Genomic DNA, 21,572 nt, shown 5'->3' with positions numbered 1-21,572 from the left:
TGGAACTAACTCCCCCAGGAGGTGGTGGACTCTCCATCCTTGGAAGTTTTTAAGCAGAGGTTGGATGGCCAACAGTCACGGGTGCTTTATATGAGATTCCTGTATTGCAGGAGGGTGGATGAGATGACCCTTGGGGTCCCTTCCAACTCTATGATTCTATGACCTTGTGGTTGGAAACATCCGTATCAGTAATGAGAAGGTCCTATTTCCATGCATACAGCTGTTTTATTGCCTCATTGAAAAGCTGACTATATCTATAGAAAAGCATTAAGTGCAATTTATACATACACTTCACACATGTTTTCCCTATGGGTATCGTGGAATGGGGGTATGGGGTACGCAGCCATCTGTAAAGATTGTGCATATGCCTGTTTTATCACTTGTACTTACATTGGGAAATTGCTGGTGGAAGTTGATTCTCAGTGTCTATAAAATGCACATAGCAGAATACATTTGCATATTCTTTACACACGAGATTGTGTGCATGAGGTTCTTCTGCTTTCCACTTTACTAATGTAGGAAAAAAGTATCATTTATGCAATGTCCCCTTAGATGGATGATTCAGCAGCTAAAATACAGGATATAGATTGAACCTTGAATTTCATCCTTTCCAAATTGGTGCCCCACTTTGAAATTACTGATGGTAGACTTGGAACTGCAGTGTGCTTTGCCTTGGCAGCACTTTGCTAGTTTGTTTTGCTCTGTCTTTTGTTGTGCTTTACTCAGTTGCAGTGACAGTGCTGCAGGTGTCTCTCAATGAAATGGAAAGCAAAACAAGCATTTTAGCAGGTTCTTTAGCATGTCCTCCTTGCATTTTGGAGGGGATAGATCGCTAGAAAACCCATTTCATTGAACAGGTGGTGGGCCTGTCGTCCACCCAAGAACAATGCAATAGATTCAGCTACCAGCCTGGCAGTCTTCCAAAGTTTTATAAATTAGAGGCCTTTCAGAGGGGCATTTTTATTATGGTGACCTGGCTAACTCAGTTTTAATCCCTGTAGTAAATAACATTGCTTAAAATACATTTAGAATTAATTATTGAGGAGGACAATTAAGGATAATTAAGATAGCATTTTCAGAACAAGAGCAGGCAGCTCATCTGTAAACTGTGCAAGATAAAGGCCACCAGCAAGTGGACCTGTTGCAGTTTCTTGAGATTACAGTATAGTTTTATTTTAATATATTATGTGATAAAATGCAAGTGTAAATGCTTAATTATGATTCAGTTAATGTCAGTGTTAACTCCATAATTGACTTCAGTGGCACCGAAAATTAGCTCTAAAAAAATCAGTTAAATAGAAGATTTCAGTAGTTACTGAAATGCATGGCATTTTAAGAAATTACAAGCAAATTACTATTTAAAGTGAGCAAACCAGTTATTAGGTAGACTTACCACCTATAGACGCTTCTATGATAGTGAAACCATGCCAGTTTCTGTTAGTACATCATCAAATTTTGATACAGTGGTGCCCCGCTAGACGAATGCCTCGCTAGACGAAAAACTCGCTAGGCGAACGGCATTCGTCTAGCGGAAGCTGCCCCGCAAGACGAAAAAGTCAATGGGGCTGCTTCGCAAGACAGTTTTTTTTTTTTTAGCGCAAAAACCTTCACGCTCCATTGCCGCTTCGCTAGACGAAAAATTCGCTCTACGAAAAAACTCGTAGAACGAATTACAGTGGTACCCCGCAAGACGAATGCCTCGCACAACGAAAAACTCGCAAAACGAAAGGGTTTTGCGAGTTTTTAGTTGACTCGCGAGACGAATTCGTCTATGGCTGTTTTTCGCAAGACGAATTCGTCTGGCGAGGTACCACTGTGAGCCGGCGGAGCCGCGTTTTAAGGCTGCAGCGAGCGCTGCAGCTTTAAAACGCGGCATCGCGCCATAGCTAAAAAGGCTTACCTTTTGGCTCCGGTGTGTGTGTGGGGTGTTTTCCGCGTCGCGTCCGCCATTTTGGATCGACTCAGACATGCGCAGTCGATCCAAAATGGCGGGCACGACGCGGAAAACACCCCCCCACACAACGGAGCCAAAAGGTAAGCCTTCCCGACCGGCACGGCGCCGCGTTTTAAGGCTCCAGCGAGCGCTGCAGCTTTAAAACGCAGCGTCACGCCGCAGCTAAAAAGGCTTACCTTTTGGCTCCGGTGGTGGGGGGGTGTTTTCTGCATCGCGCCCGCCATTTTGGATCGACTCAGACATGCGCAGTCGATCCAAAATGGCGGGCGCGACACGGAAAACACCCCCCCACACAACGGAGCCAAAAGGTAAGCCCTCCCGACCGGCACGGCGCCGCGTTTTAAGGCTCCAGCGAGCGCTGCAGCTTTAAAACGCAGCGTCGCGCCGCAGCTAAAAAGGCTTACCTTTTGGCTCCGGTGGTGGGGGGGTGTTTTCTGCATCGCGCCCGCCATTTTGGATCGACTCAGACATGCGCAGTCGATCCAAAATGGCGGGCGCGACGCGGAAAACACCCCACACACACCGGAGCCAAAAGGTAAGCCCTCCTGACCGGCACGGCACTGCGTTTTAAGGCTCCAGCGAGCGCTGCAGCTTTAAAACGCGGCGTCGCGCCGCAGCTAAAAAGGCTTACCTTTTGGCTCCGGTGGGGGGGGGGTGTTTTCCGCGTCGCGCCCGCCATTTTGGATCGACTGCGCATGTCTGAGTCGATCCAAAATGGCGGACGCGACTCGGAAACCCCCCCCCCACCGGAGCCAAAAGGTAAGCCTTTTTAGCTACGGCGCATTTTAAAGCTGCAGCGGGCGAACAGTTCGCTCGCTGCAGCCTTAAAATGCGGCGCTGCGCGGCTCCGGTGCCGGCCGGCGCCCCTTCCGACCGGCGCTCCCTGACTTTTTTCCCATAGGAACGCATTAATTAAATTTTAATGCGTTCCTATGGGAAACGGTGCCTCGCAATTAATTAATTAATTTCGTCTTGCGAGGTACCGCTGTATTTTCGTCTAGCGGGGCACCACTGTATATATTTTTTGTGAAAGTTACCTGTAATAACTTCTTTGCCTCTGAATATTTTTGCACCTTGTTTATTTTTTTAACATAATGTGTGTAACAAAAAGCCCTCTAAACGGTTTACAAAAATATAAAACGAAACATGAAAATTCTTGATTAAAAATCAGTTAAAACCAGGTATTTAAAAGCATTCAAAAGATTACTAAAATCAACAGCTGCTGAGATATGAGCTTGTTCTGCATCCAGTGCAAAGTCTCTCTGCCGGTACCCCATTTTTGTCTTAGGAAGTTCCATTCCTTTCCACCTGCCTCTGCTGCTTCCTCTTCCCTATCCTCGCTCAATTATTACCACCATCCCAGAGTGGGCTGGGTGAAAAAGAGTATGTGAGTTGCACATCAAGCCCCCCCCCCCAATTTGTTGAATAATAAAACACACGGACACCAGTATTTGGGGTTAATGGGATAATTATGGCCACAACTTTATTGGTTACAGAATGTGAGTGGTATTGTCTTAGGCACTGGAAATGAACCAACTATATCTTATAGTCAAGTAAGTGTCAACCACCAGTAGGGGGAGCCCTGTTGATGTACATCAACTGATGACTCCCCTAGGGTTCCCGTTGGGGTTGTGGCATGGCTCTAGCCCGTACTCGGGCTTCAGACGAGATCCACACCCCCGGATCTCCTAAAAGAGGAGGGGGAGGTGGACGGCTGCTTAAATGGCCCAAGCCACGCCCCTGGTTGACTGGATTAGTTGGCTGTGGAGCGTGACGCAGTCAGGGGATCCCTGTGATGCGGGCAGCATCACCACGCCCCTCCCCCCATGCACGGGGATAGCGCGTGGCCTGCCTGCAACACCGGCCCCCAGGGATGGGGAGCGACTCTATCAGCTGTCATTTTCACCTACCATCGCTTCCTCCTCTTTTCCACCACTGGACACGAGGGAAAGATATGTGATGGCCACGTTAAATTGCATGTGCTAATAAACAATTACTTTCTTTCATTCTCAATGGATGCATGCACTTTTTTTAAAAAAAGAAATGTTTTAGATAAAAATATCATTTTGGGGTTGGGAGGGAAAGGAGGCAATGATGGTAGGAGAGAGAGGAACTAACTTTCCTTCACTAGCAGTTGACAGGAGAGAAAATTATAAAGATATATATATATATATATATATATATATATATATATATATATATATATATATATACTGCAAATGGCCAAGCTGTTTATTCTCCCCCACCCCCAGTTGGTTGGCAACTTTCTAGTTACTCATTTGGAAGTATAGAACCCTCATTATCATTATTCATGGCTCAATTAGCCATATTCATTATCTCTGTGTGTAGGTCTAGGTTTGTATAACCCCATGTAAACAGCACTCTTTTTTCTGATCTAATTATCTGACTATATATATATATATATATATATATATATATATATATTACTTAGCATGCTTATTTTAGTCTTGCTCTCTAGAGGTTATTAGCTTGTTTTTGACACACACACTTCACCTCCTCCATGGCCTAACCCACTGCTGTGCCTCCTCCTCCTCTGCTTGGAGGTGGGCTGGGAAAGCCCCAGTGTGTTGATGGCAAGGTGCATGGCAGCAGGTGGCTTGCAGTGGTGGGGACATGACCATGGCAAGGTATGGATGCAGCAGCAGAGGAGGAACAGGAGGTGGAAGTGAGCACGCAGTGGTGGTAAACACTGGAGTGACAAACTGGAGACTGGGGAGGAGTGTAACAGTGGGCACTCCTCCAGAGGCAGGAGGTGGTATTGAGGGGGTGGGGTTGTCTCTGGCAGAAAACATCCCATCCATTCTTCTCTGTTCACAGCAAGATCTCAGCGAAATGTGTTGTTGAGGTTTGCCCTCAACATTTCTGGGGCACAGTGTTGTGGGCCTCCTTCAAAAGAATAACTGAATTCCTCAGATTTAATGGTTGGCTTCAATACCAAGCTATCCATATGAGAGGCATGTTTACACCTGTCTGCAGCCTGTGAGACATGCTGACCAACATTCAGTCACAAACCTTCATTCTAATATGAAAATTTTGCAGCTGATGAACAGTTTGTGCTGTACAAAGAGTGCTGTCCAATGGGGCAGGATATACCATGCAACATGGCATAAATTCTGCGTATGTTTATTGATGAAGATATATATGTGGTGGGGAAACTGAAGCTACCCCAGCAACTCAAAACCTAAGCCAGACAGGTGTTGAGAAACTGTCAATACATTTATAATATTCTGAATGGAATATTACAAATTGATAACATCTTTTCCAGTGTCCCACTGGCCAGAGCGTTCACTCAGAACAACCTGACTCTGGCTCATGCATTCAGAAAAACAAACAATAAAACCAAAAAACCCAGAGTTCTTTGTCCACAAACCCAGAAGTGTCAACAGCAGCTCTCTCTCTCTCTCTCTCTCTCTCTCTCTCTCTCTCTCTCTCTCTCTTTTTAAGAAAAAATGATGCATTGAGACTTTCCAGGACAGACTAAGAAACAAAATCAAAACAAACTAGTAAAGAAAACTTCTAGAGAAAACGAAAAGAACGTCTTAATAATGTCCATTTCATTTAATGTTTTCAGTCCCACAAACTACAGACAATACTTTGAAGGTTCACAAAGTGTAAATGGGTTGCCAATAAAACAGTAATAATAAAAATGATCAGGGCAGCGACTGTAGATGTTATATTGATTTTATCAAAGGGTGCTGAAGAGATGTGCTTTTATTAACTCGCTCTCCATTTTTCCACAAAAGTAATAGTATCTGATTCATATCTCCTAATGCTGTAATAGAGATCTTTCTTACGGAATCCATAAGCATTTTGAAGACTTGGCTAAATGCCCTTGAATATGAAGTTGCAAAACTTTTCTTGTTCTTGATTCACATGGAGTGAACATGATGCTTTAACAGTGGTGACATTGTTGGCAACTACTCTGTTGTAGACTGAAGAGTACCTTTTCCATGATGCTGTTTCATACAGACTCTTTCCTCCACCCTCTATTTTAAGAATACTTTTAAGGACAAATGCGAACCCATATGGGGCTGGCAAGGTACTTGGATCTGCTTCAGACATGGCTTTGTCCATGATGGGATGACTCCCCCCAAAAAAAACCCTTCTTTATAAAGAAACAGGGTTCATCTGAACCCTTTCTGCAAAATAAAGCAGTATTGATTGTCAATGTCTCATTAGCACATGAAATATGGCTCCCCATTTTCATGTTGGTGTCATGGATAGTAATCTCTCTGTATAACACTTGTGTGTTGTCTACTGCCCCCATTGCATTGCATAATGACAACCCATCTACTCCCCACCACCAAGAGCCTATCACCTACAAATATCTCCATTCTTCTTGCTTGCAGAACCTCCCACGCCTATTGCACCTCCAGAACTTCTAGCAGTTGGAGCCACCTATCTATGGATCAAGCCAAATGCCAACTCCATCATTGGAGATGGACCTATCATCCTGAAAGAGGTGGAGTACCGTACGACCAATGGGAACTGGGCTGAAACCCACATTGTTGATTCACCCAATTACAAGTTATGGCATCTAGACCCCGATGTGGAGTATGAGATCAGAGTGCTCCTTACCAGACCTGGAGAAGGAGGAACTGGACCTCCTGGACCTCCGCTCACAACAAGAACAAAATGTGCAGGTAAGTCATATTGATTTTAAAACTTTGTGAGTGCCATACAAACAGGGGCATGTTATGGTAAAGGCTGACCAAATAATCAGATGTTGTATATGGCCCAAGTAAGTTTCCCCACTCTTATTGTACTTCCCCTACCTGCTGCATAATCCCTCCCCCCCCCATTTTTTAAAAAGAGGATATGTATTTCATTTTATTTGCTTATGACCTTATACCCTTCCCTATCCCATAAGTTCAGGTTGTTTTATAACCAGTGTTTTTTCTATTAAAAATGTTTAGGGGTACTCTAATTTTCCTACTCATATTGAAATACTGCCCCTCAATGAGGCCAAACTTAGATTCACAATAATTATAGGGGTATGTATAGCCCTGCTTCCCCCCCAGAAAAAGCATTGTTTATAATATATTGAAAAGTTTAAAATATATGAATCGTGGTACAATATAAATGACTCTGCTTTGTAATCACATGGGTGTATTCCATTTTGATTCGTGCGTGCGTGTGCGCACACACACACACAGAGAAGGAACACATGGCAATGTAAGTCATGTGGGTTGCTCTTTTCTAATATTTCCTTCAAAAAAGAATTGGGAATCATTGGGCCTCAAGACTGAAGTCAGAGAACAGGGTTTTTGACCAGAGTGTTTCATTGTACTTCCACTTCTTGGAGGGCTCTTTCAAGAGTCTTCTCATTGTGATGGGACTTATGTAAGAAGAGTCGGTCCATGTCATGTATGATAAACTGCATAATACAACACTGTTAAATCAGCTTGTCCTCTGGCATATCAATATTCTGTTTCTGTGTAGAAAACTGATAGTGGGACTTCAACATTGTACTCTAATGGACACATTCACTTTACTGCATAGGATTTATGGATAGTTTTATGGATGAACATGAAGGACAAAACAACAGGGGTTCTTCTGCTACCTTTTCATTGTTATGTCAGTAGTATTAGTAGCATGAGAATTTGGAGAGTTGCAGTGTAACACCAGGCACTGTAAGTGGGCCCTTGCAGAGGGGGGGGAGGGGCAGCCGGGTACACTTGTCCTGGGCCTCAGAGGGCAAAGCCACTTGGGGCAGCATGTGGGGTTCTGCTGGACTTAGGCTGTCATGCCAAGCACACCCCATGCCTCCCAGTCAACCAGGGACTCCCAACTTTGGGCCTCAGACAAGCTCTACATGGGCCTGACTATAAGCATACATTTAGAATATGCACTGTCCTGGTTTGCATGTTGTGGTATGTCAGGCTATGGTTTCCTGGGATCACACAAACTTGCAGGCTACTTGAGAGATGCTTGTAGCCACTCTGCTCATGCCTGGCCTTCTTTGCTCTCAAACTAAGCTAAGCCAAGGTTTGGTATGGTTTAGTATACCATCTGAACCAGATTCGTGGTTAAGCACTCTCCTCCCTAACCACATGGGGTAGCCAAGAATAAACGTTTATATTTTTGGAGAAGACAGTGATAAGTGATTCGCGCTGTTTTTGAGTAGGCTATCATGTTTATAGTGGCACTCCAGAAAAGAATGATGGAGACAGTAACAGCCAGAGCTCTGTGAAGCAGGTGACTTTTTTTAAAGTGTTTAAATAATCATTTGCAAAATAAAAAGGGTGGGGGAGGTGAAAAGCTTCCCTTCCCCAATGCAAACCCCCTTCTCATATTGGTGGATGAATTGTAGGCCTTGAAAGGGCACCCAAAGGGGGCACCCTCAACAGGCAATGGGTGGCTGGATGGGCTGGTTGAATTGAAAGTGGCCACTTCTGCCCTCAGCTCAAACTCTGTGAAAACTTTTGAGCCAGATCTTGCTTCACTGGTGGTCTTGGAGTATAGCTCAGGTCTTTCCTCTTGGCACCCGGGTTTGGTGTGTTTTTTTTGGTTTTTTTTTTTTTTTTTTTTTGCTTTTAATGTATTACAGGCAGTAATCAGCAGATGGCTTTCAGAAGCTAGAGGGGAAGTGCAGGTTTTCTATTGTTGTTGCTGGTGGTGTGAGAGGCACAAAAAAGGTGAAAAAGTAAACTATCATCCCAACAGGCTCGTTATCTGAGAACATGCCTGTCTCATCTTCTGTAAATCCTCCCAACGATGAAGTCACTGTCAAATCCTACAGCCTGAAGCCAAATTTTGTGTTGTAAAGGATTGTTTCAAATGACTCTAGTGGAAAACAGACTGATTCTGAAAAGTCAAAGCTGCTAGAGATTGGAGGCTGGTTGCTTTATGAAACTGGATATTTGCGGCTGAGACCTGGTTGCCAGCCACCGTTCAGAGTTTTTAATGTGAGACTTCACTATTCACAAGGGCTGACAGTTAAATGACAGGATGTGCGTGCCCTACAAAGGAATCTGATATGAACCTCTGCATCTGCTGTGCTTCGTGCACCTTCCATATTAGTGTTTAATCTCCCCCGCCCCTGGAAGTATTTAATGCTGCCCTATGTTGGGCCAAAGGGACCCAGGTGGCGCTGTGAGTCTAGGGCTTGCTGATCAGAAGGTCGGCGGTTCGAATCCCTGCCACGGGGTGAGCTCCCGTTGCTCGGTCCCAGCTCCTGCCCACCTAGCAGTTCAAAAGCATGTCAGGTACAAGTAGATAAATAGGGACCGCTCCAGCGGGAAGGTAAACAGCGTTTCCGTGTGCTGCTCTGGTTCACCAGAAAGCGGCTTTGTCATGCTGGCCACATGACCCGGAAGCTGTCTGCGGACAAACGCCGGCTCCCTTGGCCTATAGAGCGAGATGAGCGCCGCAACTCCAGAGTCGGACATGACTGGACCTGATGGTCAGGGGTCCCTTTACCTTTACCAAGTTGGGCCATAAAAGAGAGAATTTCCAGCATTTGTCTGGTTCTCATAAAGAAGAAAACCCATCATTCAACATTTGTTTTACTGTAAAGGGAACATTTATAAGAATATTGAATTACAGAAAAACTACAAGAATTTCAAATCTCACACTCATTCAAATCCCAGAGTTCTCTAGAGGAAACACAAATTTGCCCACTCACACCTGTTATGTCGCCTTCTTAATAAGAGAGAAATCCAGATAAATTAGTAAAGGTTTTACTGTTGTATCAATTGTTTTCTCAAAATGTATCTTTTCTACCATGAAAATAAAAAGCAGAATAATAATAATAATAATAATAATAATAATAATAATAATAATAATGGTTTTTATGTTGTCACCAATAACATTTGGATGTAGCCCACCTTTCACAGGCTGACTAGCATTGGTACAGTTAAATATTAAATTGGGTAGTGGAAAACAGTCACGTAGACAGTAATAGATAATTGACATTTGCTCACTTGCCACCTGTCTTTTCTTGTTGAAGAAAAATTCACCATCACAGAGATTTCACTTAGGTAGTGTCACGCTTCATTATTTGCTTTTTGATGAGAATGAGAACTGAGACGGAAGTTCGCCAGTTTCAGATCATGAGCCTCCCTATGTCAATACAATTGATTAAATGTTCTTGGCTCTGAAGACAGAATAGCATGATAAATACCATTCCCTAAGTATGTCTTCGGAAGTTACTATCAATATATATATATATATATATATATATATATATATATATATATATATATATAAATTTATCCCGCTTTCCCCCCTAATTTCAGCTGTTACAATAAAAAACCGCACAGCAGTCACCCTTTCATTAAAAGCAGTCACTTCCCAAAAGCCTGTTAGAAGAAAGTCTTCATCTGCCAGCAGAAAGACAGCAAAGAGGGAGCCAGTCTAAAATATTTAGGGAGGGAGTTAAGCCTGGGAGCAGCCACTGAGAAGGCCCTGTCCCGCACCCCTACCAAGTATACCTGTGAGGGTGGCCTCTCTACCTGGCCCTTGGGACTCACTTCAGATGATATCATCTCTCCTCAGACCATAGCGCTCACTCATCCTGCTTCCAAAACAAAATAAAAAAATAAAATAAAATCCTTCCATTAGCACCTTAGAGACCAAATTTAGTTGGTCTCTAAGGTGCTACTGGAAGGATTTATTATTATTATTATTATTATTATTATTTGGCTATGGCAGACCAACACGGTTACCTACTTGTAACTCATCCTGCTTTGTAACCCAAGTATTTTTGCTTGGCTGGAATATGTCAAGAAACCATGGTAGTGCTCCTTATTTGCACAGGAGGAGGACGAGAGAGGTGTGTGAAGACACGAGTCTACTGTATATACAGTATATTCTGGCGTATAAGACTACTTTTTAATCCAGGAAAATCTGCTCGAAAGTCGGTCGTCTTATACGCCAGGTGGAAAATCTGTGGTTGAGTATATCTCAAACTCTATATTTTAACTGGAAAAGTTGGGGGTCGTCTTATACGCCCAGTCGTCTTATACGCCGGAATATACGGTAAGTAAAATTTGCATTTGATTTTCCACCGGCTGTTACTTCTGCCTCTACTCAACACTGGCATGTGGTCCCCAGTAGGTGGCCCAGAAAGAAATGTGGCTATTGGGTTGAAAAGGATTCCCTACCCTTGAAGTAAGTGCTGACAGAGACGGCTTCAGCCATGCCTGATATATTCATTTTACTAGAATTCTGGACACACTGGAACCCAGAGGTACTCTGGAGATATGAGGATATTGGGTGTGGCTGGAGCCACCTTCTCTGGTGCTTCCATGAACTGTGCACCCACTTATCTCCCCACACCAGGAAATACATGTAAAAAGTGGTGGGTACTGGCTTACTACATACCTTGCCACCCCAAACATCTGCCACTGCTTCTGAGGGTCATTTGAGGACCTCCAGGACTTGCAGGGTCCCAGACCTAGGCCTCACAACCCATGGGAAATGGCAGTACAGGGTATAGAATTATTTTGCTGCATTTTATAAAATGAAGCGAGCCAAAATGCTCTCATACCGAAGTCTTATCTTGTAAAAAAAAGGATCACAGATATATAGATCCACAATCCTCCTAGCCTAATATCATCTACCAGGCTTTTCCATGGATTAATAACTTGCTATACCAAACTTGATTTATGTCTGCTGTTACAATATATCAATATGCTTTATGTATCTTTCTCTTTCCCTCTCTATTCTGAGTATGGCTCTGTTGAAGTCATATTTATGGTCCCCCAAGGTGTCTGCAGAAACAAGAGTGCACTATATTGATGATACAATTAATACAATATCATTATCTTTTTCTAAGACGGCAGGTGGGCAGCATCACAGTATATTAGTGAAATATTATGTGATTTCGAGATAAAATTCCCTGAGACTGAGGGGAAAGCATCATAGATGAAAATCTCTCTTTTTTTTTTTTCAAATGCCTAATGCTCCAATCGATAGGGACTGCAGCATTTTGTGGCATTTTTTTGCTGGTTTGTCATAAGATTGTGCTCTCTAAAATAGGATTCTGTTTCGTAGAAGGAGGCAGTTCTTTTCAATGCATCCTCTTTTTTCTTATCTATTAGCTCCAAGTGGAGCACTGTACCTGGGAGGGCTTGTTTTTTTCTGCTTCAGTGGTAAATTTGGAAAGTGACTTGATTATTATTTTAATAAATGCTCAGAAAGACAGGCTGTAACATGCCTATTCTTGCTGCTCATATTATCTCTCTAGCTTGAAACCTTTAAAACAAAAGATGTTGCTATTATGGTACAAGGAAATTGAAGCAATTTGCTGGTGCAATATTTCCATAACATTTTCAGTCTGATAAGAACGGAACAAGAAATGTGAACTTTACTTATCATCATCATCACAATAACCTTAAGACGTAAACTCCTTGAATTAGCCTAGTCTCTTCTTCCATGTATCTCTAGTACTTTCGGACCTCTTTACATAATGCACCCTATTAATTTGTTAGTTTCTGAGCCTTTTCCATGTCCCCACCTGAATGTTGTCTATCTTCCTTTCACGATTATCTCCTCTTCAGCCCCCAGCACATTGCTAGAGTACTTCTTCTTCTTCTTCTTTGGCGATCACTTGTAGCCGACTAAGATTGTCTTCCATGAATATGGTCTTAACATTATGTCCATTAGTGACTGTGGAGGCCAATTCTGGATCTGCACATCCTTCCACAGTGGGGACAAAAGTTTCTGGGCAGGAGTTGATCACAGTGAGGATTGGACAAATATGTATTGCTCTTTGAGTACAACAAAGACCTGAACAACTTGAGCAGTGCATTGTTTGGTACCCCCTGGCAAGGAAGCTAGTGGCAGAAATGAAATTTCACCAAGTGACAAGAATTGTTGCATTCTACATTTGGTTAGTTGGTTGTGGATTTCCATAGCTGAAGCAAAGGGAAAATGTTTATTTAGGACTTTTTCCATTTGAATGACAGAAGAATTACACACTCACCTAATCCCTCGTTGTGAGAAGGGAAAACCTTTACAAGACTTGGAATAAAAGTTTCCCCTATTGCTTCTGTCTCTGTTTTGCGTTGCTGCAGAATGGGAAGCAGTGCAAGCGGTACTGTGAGTGTGTGGGTCACTCAATCGATGAAGGTGGCTCTTTTCATGATCAAAGGCGTAGCATGCCCTGGAGCAGATTTTTATGGGAGCCATCAAAATTGTGTGTTTGTCTCACTATACTTTTCTTCATTTTCCCATTCCTTTTGACCTCCCTTGGCCCATAAAACCCACGTGTTCAGACTGCCGTGGCAGGAAAAATACAATGTACTTGCTGATGTTTATAGCCTGTGAAATAGTGAGACCTGGTTCACAGTTTGTCTGTCTTCTCCATAGAACTAATAATACTGGCAAACATTGTTATGAAAAGGAGGAGGTGTTCTCAGTTGCCATATAAGTCTTCTTTTCACATGTAGTTATTCATCATTTATTTTCATATACCACTTAATGCCAAAGTAGACTTCTAAGCAGCTTAACAAAGTAAAAAAACAAAAACAAACAAATCACACAAATAATCACTATTCATAATGAAAATACACAATAAAACAATTTCACTTAAGCAACACAGCTGTGAAAATCAGAGGTGCATCTTCAAAAGCCAGTGGAATGTCAATAGAGATGGAGTGTCTTATATTTCAGCAAAGGGTGCATTCTATAAAACTGGTACCACCAGTGAGAAATCATTGCAATAAACTGAAAAACCACCAGGACCTAGCAAGACTATCAGAATTTGTTGATCTTCATGCACTTACCAGGCACTGGAGGTGTCAGTCTTTCACCCAGTGCCTCAGTAGTGTATTATCTTTGAGACCTGGAAGAGGTGAAAAGTGGAGTGTATTACACACACACACACCCCCAATATAAATATCTTTTTTGTTCTCGGTGGCAATGTGTTTTACGTGAAGTTATCTTTTCTTTCTTTAGCTGCCACAAAACACTCACAGACACAGTTCTGAGATTATTTCCATATTCAGTGCTTGTGATTTAAGTGGCCTCACCAGGCATAGTCATATATTATGCAATGGTGCCAGGACTAAACTCAACTATTGAGCACCCCTCAATGGACAGATCTGTCAGTTTTGATTTCTCTCAGTTTCTCTCTTTTCCAGTTTTATGTTCTGTTATCCACCCTCCCGAATTTTTTGTTGTTGTGATACATCCTTTTTAAAGCCCGCCAAAAAAATCATCAGCATTTGGGCTCCCGTTTCAGTGCGCTTTTCAGTGCATCTGGGATGTTGCTTTATACACACACTTTTGCGAGCCATTTGCCCTAATATAATGCATATGATGTGTTATTTTCACTGACTTAATGGAGTCAATGGAGCACACTTTTTGCTCCAAATATGCATTGTTTGCACTTTATTTGGTAGGAGAGCTGCCTCACAAAATCCAGCAAAGTACAAATTTCAAAGTATAACTGCATGTCAGTATGAATATCATTTCAGGGACTGTAAAGTAGGCAGACTCACAATAAAATGTGAATTGAACTGAATTTCTCCTTTATCCCAAGCAGGGAGTAGATGGAAGCAAAAAGACATGAGCCACGCACCAAGCTGGGTTGAAAACGCCCCTCAATTTTGTTCCTGGTACACAATAATTAATATATAAAAATACACAATAAAACAACCCTATTGAGCATATTTTAAATATAAATGTCCATAGTTAAAATATGTAACGAAGCAATCTCATTAGAATTCAGTGATTAAAACAGGAGGCACAGGTCAATGTTGCTGACATCCCAGCAGTTGCTAACAGGAGAAAACCAAACCATCTTATTTGTTGGGTTAACTGGGGGTGGTGGGGGGAGAGGTTATTAAGACAAAATATGTTGTGAGCAGTGGTGGAGCTTCATGCTCTGGCACTGGGGGGCGGAGAGCAGGCGGGGCGGGGCTGGCACGTTTCCTGGGGGCGGGACGCGCTGCCTGAGGGGGTGGGGCGCCCAGAACGGGTGGGGGCAGCCATGATGGCACCCCACTGGGATCATGCTGCCGGGGGCGGTGTACTCCCCCCCCCCCGCACTCCTCTTTCTCTGCCAGTGGTTGTGAGCTGCTCATGTTGCCTGCAGCCACCAGTTTGAAGGTTTGGTTGGTATCCTATTTCAGAAGAAGAAGAAGAGTTTGGATTTGATGTCCCGCTTTATCACTACCCGAAGGAGTCTCAAAACGGCTAACATTCTCCTTTCTTTTCCTCCCCCACAACAAACACTCTGTGAGGTGAGTGGGACTGAGAGACTTCAGACCACTAGGCAAGCTTAAGCCCCTCCCATTAAGATTTGTGATCCCTCCCATGCCCTCCACCTTGCCAAGTTCTGATAACATCACTGAAGGTTGTATTTAGCACAGTGCTAACAAAGTGTCTAGATTTGAAGTTGGTGCAGGCATGCAAAAAGCGAGGAGAGCTAGCACAGGGGAGGATTACTTTTTAAAAAATGTATATTTACTGTATTAAAATTATATACTGCTCTTCATCTGAGGATCACAAGGCAGTTTACAGTATTAAAATTATAAATAACACAATAACAAACATAACAATATCCCCCTCACACAAGGCCATAGATTATTTAATTAGCCAAAGGTCTGGGAAAAGAGGATTTTTTTTCACCTGGTAGGACTTAAAGGGGAAGGAAACTTGCAGCAGGGTTTAGGGCATCCTTCACATTCCTGTTTGAACCCTTGGAGACTTGAATGGGAGCTGTCTTAAAGTCTTTGTCACACTTGCACATGGCTTTAATCTCATTTGGTGGGTGCAAATTAAATCCTGTTGCTTTGCTGTGTGATCTTGAGGCCCGCTTGGAATGTGATTGCCCAGTCAATGCAGGATTAAATCGTGTCCTCCTGCTCATCAGCTGACACCACTAGTGACATCAACTAATGGATGAGTGGCTATGATTTGAGAAAACAGCCATGTGGGCCAAAATAGGCTCCCTGGTAGGCCAAGACTGGCCTATAGGCCAGAGACTCCACACCCCTGCGCTAGTGCAAATTATTGAGCTGGCACAACAATTTGGCTGAACGCCTGCCGTAGTTGTGAATCAAAACCCAGGTCTAACATTTGTCAATTATTAACATAATTGTTATTTTGTCAACCAGCAACCAAGCAAGTTCATGACAATTGATAATATTTCCAGTTTAGGTGGAAAAGTGAAATCTGTAATGCCCTTTCCCTGTATTTTCTCCCCTCCCCCTTTAAATGCCAGGCATAGACAACAGCAGCGTCTACTCCTCTCCAGTATGCCAGCTCATTCCCAGCCTCCAGCCAATGAGACCTGGCACTGTTGCTTACAGTCTCCCCCCTTATCCTCACCATGTCAGAAAGAAAATGGTTGCTTCCTCCTAAGCATGAGAAGTGTGCTTCTCCAGTTATTTCCAGATAATTAAAGAACACACATTTATCTTTGTGATATACTTTTGCTGGCTATGATCCAACATCATTATCCTATCCCTGTATGATGGCGGCAGCCTTGCTACAGGGGATTTAGTCTTGCTGTGAATGAACAACAACTTCTGATCCTAAAGTCCTAATAAATCAGGGCAGGGGCAGATGCTTGCAGCAGTACCGGGGGGGGGGGAGCAAAACATTCCTGGTCTCTAAGGTGCTACTGGAAGGAATTTGTATTTAAAAAATTTTTATTTTGTTTTGACTATGGCAGACCAACACGACTACCTACCTGTAACTGAAATAGCAGGTTACTGCCGTGGTTTGTTTGTTTGTTTTATTGTATGTCTATACAATTTACAATATAAAAAGACATACCATAGTAACAAGGAAAAACAATACCCTCCCCACAGTTTAAAAGGCCATAGACTGGGGCGGGGCAAAATGTATAGTTCATTTTGGCTGGATGCATAGCTCCACTAAGATAAAGCTCCCAGCAGAGTTTTAAAATCACAAAAAGCAAGCAGCAGTACAGCGTGTAAAACCTTTCAAGTATCCTGTTCTAGGTACTACCAGAGCTTCCCCAATTCTACCCCTTTTAGCGTTGAACAGAACACACACTTTAGTAAGTTTTAAAAGGCTTTACTTACAGAGTTCCAAAGGCCAAGTGCATGCATTTATCCATGCAGCAGCAACTAATCACGGACAGAAATCTTGAGATACAAAATACTGTATAGTGAAATAGCTCTAAGCATGCAGTCTGAGCTTCTAGCAAGCAAGCAAGCTCAGGCATGTCCTACTTCAGTAAGTTCACATGGTGAAAAAGGGAATGAACAAAGGAAGAAACTTAACTTCCTTCTAGGTGAGGAGCATGACCTAGCTGAATCTTGGAATACAATTATATGGTCTCAATGCCTATGCATTAACTAGCCCTAACCTTGCTACTTATACTTGACTGCAATTTCCCACAGATTGTTTAGTTAGCCAAAAGCCTGGTTGAAGAGGAATGCTTTCGACTGGCACCTAAAGGTGTATAATGAAGGTGCCAGGCGAGCCTCCCTTGAGAGAGCATTCCTCAAGCAGGGAGCCATTGCAGAAACGGCCCATTGTTGTGTTGCCACACTCTGAACCTCTAGCATAGGAAGCACATGGAGAAGGGCCTCAGATGATGATTACAGGGTCCAAGTTGTTTCATATGGTCCTTGAGGCGGTCCTTGAGTAATTGGCTGGGTGGGTGAGCTTCATGGGTAATAAATGCTCTGATTATTCTTCTTAGAGGGCTAGATGAGCTACAAACAACTCAGTAACATCTTGTGTGAGCCCTAACCTTTCTTTATCACTAGGAACATCACTGACAATATCCAACAAGTGCCCTTGATACGCACACAGCTATTTTTCACACAATGTTTCAGCCATAACAGAAAGCCACTTCCGCCTTAAGAGGAGGTGGTATTGTGGGCAGTCACGGCCAGGATGTTTGCCTATCTATCCTAGTATTGCCTACTCTGCTTAGCAAAGAAGCAAAGGTGAAACATTTAAAGCATGGGCCAGCAAACTTTTTCTGTGGGGCTGGTTCACTGTCCCTCAGAACTTGTGGCATGCCAGACTGCATGAGCATGCACGTACGCTCGCCTTCCCTCCATCCTTCCCTTGGAGACAGAGTGGCTGAGATACCTCCTCTCACCGCGTTCAGACAGAGCGGGCTGGTCTGGGGAGGGGCCACTCCACCAGCGCTGGGTCTCGGCTTGTGCGGAGGGGCCGCAGCCACCCAGGGTGTCCATGACTGTGCTGCTAATGTGCTACCGCCGAGCAACACAGAGGAGTCCTCATCCTCCTCCCTCCTCGCAGGCTCTGTGCTCCCACTTCTTCCCGCCCCTTCGCTTCTCCTTCTCCCTCCCCAGCAAGGCGCCCTGCCCTGCGCCTTGCCCCGATTGGAGCAGCAAGCCTCGGGAAGGGTCGCCATTGGCCACCGGCTCGCGTCATAACGGCCAATGGAGGGGAGGCCTGAGGTTGTTAAGGCTTCAGATTGGCCAGCGTCACGGAAGTCTGAACAACCTGGGAGATGTAGTCCCCGGAAAGCGAATCTCCGCAGAGCTAAACTGGAACTAAACCAACAAGGCACGGCGACTGACCAAGCGGGCGGCAGGCTCTGCAGGCCGGATTTATGACCCTGGTGGGGCTTATCTGGTCCCTGGGCCTTAGTTTGCCAACCCATGATTTAAAGCAAGCCCTTTGCTTGTGAAGCAGTTGTTATTATTTCCTTTTTTGTTCTCAAAGCAGAAGATTGTCCCCGAGCAATCTTTGGCACTGTATTAGTGCAACATGTTTGTCATCACAGGCAGATGTCTGCTTGGTTTCAAATGGGAAGGTATTTAACAGAAAGGGCACAGGTGTGTAATAAAGTGATTGGGTGCACCATGGGAGATGGAAGAGCAATGAAGTCTAAGCTAATTTGCCATGGCCATGTCACAGGAAGCAGTGATGAATTAACCAAGACATATTGTCCATCAGTAGAATTTAGGAGCAGAAAGGGACATGAGATTAAAAGATAAGAAATGGAGTTTGGGGGTTGCTTAATACGATTTGTCTAATTCTCCTTGGGATACAGACACATTATGGGTCTAATGCTTCCGTGGAGATGAGAATATCCAGAAAGGTAGTGTTACATTCTTAATTGGATATAGTGGCAGCTTCTGCAGCACGTTAGCCTTGGAGGGGCATTTTGTACTTTAACGAGCCTTTGGCTGTTAGAGGAAGAAGAGTAACTCTTGGGATAGGAAGGTGGTAAGGAGAATCACATAATAATTTCCTTGCTGGTTAGGATAGGATTCTTCTTCTTCTTCTTCTTCTTCTTCTTCTTCTTCTTCTTCTTCTTCTTTGTCTTTGTCTTCTTCATCATCATCATCTTCTTCTATTGGGAGGGCCAAAGGGACCTCAGCCCCTAGGAGTTGGCTCCTTTTAGTATATCTGAGTTGCTGTTCTGGATGTTCTGCAATCATAGAATCATAGTACTGTAGAGTTGGAAGGGACCCTGGGGATCATCTAGTCGAACCCCCTGCTGTCGGGGTTTGGGTGCTGGAGCTCCTCGTGCACGGCCTTGGACTGGTTATGCACGAGGTACCAGTTGCGGGGAAAGCGGCCAGCGTTCCGCGTGCTTTTGAGCACGGTCGCCGGCCAAGTCTCACAGTCTGAAGGATGTTGAGTAAGCCAATTGACGACTCCGATGAAGTGTGAGTTCCTAATTGCCTTCTTTAATGAATAGTTGCCTCGTGAAATAAAATATATACCCTGACTCTGAATAGACGGACCAGTTTAAAGAAATTAAAATTTTTACTTTACTCCCCCCTTTAACCCCAAAGGAAGACAGACACCGGTAGTATCTTTAGTGGCTTCGGCAGAACCCGCATAGGCTCGTCCCCTAAGCTAAGTTCTCCTAAGCTTAAAGTCCCTGCGCGCCCAATCTTCCGCGAGGCTAACTAAATAAACTAAAACCGAAATATCTTCCGCGGGCCTAACCCTAGGCTAACCTAAAAGAACCTGTCTAAAACTAAAACCGAATGATCTTCCGCGATCTAACTCTAACTAAAGAAAAACCCATCCAACCCGTCCAGCCCGCTCCTAGTCCCTTAAACTAAACTTGACTTCAACTAAAACCCAGCTAAAAGAACATAAAAAGAACGTGCGGTCTCTCTTTACTACTCCTCCTGCCTAAGCGGGGTGCCTCTGCCTTTTATTAGGGAACAAACGTGACATCATCATCAATGCCTTAACCAATAAAATCACTGTTGCTGCCCTCCAAAAAGGCGGGAAGCAAGTTTAACGCTCATTAACAACTTTGAACATGACCGGATCTATAAAATAAAGGCGGATTAATCTTGTAAGTGAACCACACTATTCATTCATGCTTTCACTTTCGCTTTTACGCGCAGTTATACCAAAAGTAGACCTCGAAAAACTCATAAAATAACCAAATAAATATGAATCCATGGCGGATCCGTGAAACGTATTCCGACATATCATCTTTCTTTTTTTGTTTTAAATTAAATTAATTTTGATTTAGTTATATAAAAAAAAGAAGGTTAGAGATATCATAAGCATTTATCTGACACAAACATTACCATTTGCTTCGATATAGACCTTGACATGAAAAGGCAAACGTCGACAATGCCGACAGTGTCCACATCAAAGTCTACATCAAAACTGTGATATAAACACCAGCAAAACCATCAACATCCACCCCCTTCATAAGAGGAAATACTTGTACAGTAATGTAGCAATAAAGTCATGAAAATAACAAACCACTAGCCGAACATAAAAAGTGATCGATCCGATACACTGTAAACCTTTTAGGCATATATATGAATACTTCAATATGTAGTGTAACACAACAAATCACCTCATAAACATGTATACTTTCGCGTGCAGCGTAAAACAACAAATTACTCCCCAAACACAAGAGAGGACCTGATACAGGTCCAAAATTAAAAATAACGGATAACGACTGCCCAAACATAAGAGAGGTCCCGATCCGGGACCCAAAATTAAAGTATAACTAGAGCTGGGGCTACATGGCCTACCCAGACCCCTCCCCCATTTTTTTTAATTTTTTATTTGGAAAACTGAGGAAAATGGATAAGGTAACGGAAAAGGGTTGTGGCTCTGAGGCTACAGAATCGAGGGAACTTTAGATTCTGGACTTACCACAGCGACCACAGGTAACGGGGAACTAGGGTCCGATTCCAGAGAGGGGATTTAAGCTACCTATGTAATGGCTTTCCAGCCGTGAGTTGGGATTTAAGCCACCTAAGTAAAGGTCTCCCAACCATGAGGAAGGATTTAAGCCATCTACGCAAGGGTTTCCAGCGAAACAAGATGGGAATTAAACCAGCTACATAAGGGTCTCCCATCAACAGCAGGAAACAGAGTGAAGGGAAAAGCTGGGAACCTGGTTTACTGCCAAAAGGTAGCATATAGAGGGGGATTCTTCAAAGAAAATAGGGGTACCAAAAGGGTAGGACGCCACCAGACTTGACATATATATCTTGAACAAATCCGAGAATGACCAATTCTTTGACCAAAAGAAAGCATTTCAAATAAGGTATATAAGTGTTACCACATTTTGAACTACAACTTTTGCAAGCACAACGTGGAGATTTAGGATTATTGAAATAAAACATATATGCATGAATATGTCTATGACTAGAACTGCACAAAGACGATGCTTTGACCTTACATAAACATT

The 21,572-nt window shown here is 43.4% G+C and overlaps 1 protein-coding gene across 12 annotated transcripts in view; it reads left to right on the top strand.

The window, feature by feature from the left end:
* PTPRT (protein tyrosine phosphatase receptor type T) overlaps window positions 1–21,572 on the top strand; it is a 582,389-nt gene that overhangs the window by 308,595 nt on the left and 252,222 nt on the right. For all 12 annotated transcript variants that reach the window (XM_033153370.1, XM_033153371.1, XM_033153372.1 and 9 more), the window contains exon 7: window positions 6,325–6,618. In XM_033153370.1, the coding sequence (XP_033009261.1) occupies window positions 6,325–6,618 (294 nt within the window). The remainder of the gene's footprint in view (window positions 1–6,324; window positions 6,619–21,572) is intronic.

Source organism: Lacerta agilis, chromosome 6 (assembly GCF_009819535.1).
Source record: "Lacerta agilis isolate rLacAgi1 chromosome 6, rLacAgi1.pri, whole genome shotgun sequence".
NCBI classification, from domain to species: Eukaryota; Metazoa; Chordata; class Lepidosauria; order Squamata; family Lacertidae; genus Lacerta; species Lacerta agilis.
The sequence above is the reverse complement of the archived record's forward strand: the minus strand, read 5'-3'. Positions and strand labels throughout refer to the sequence as shown.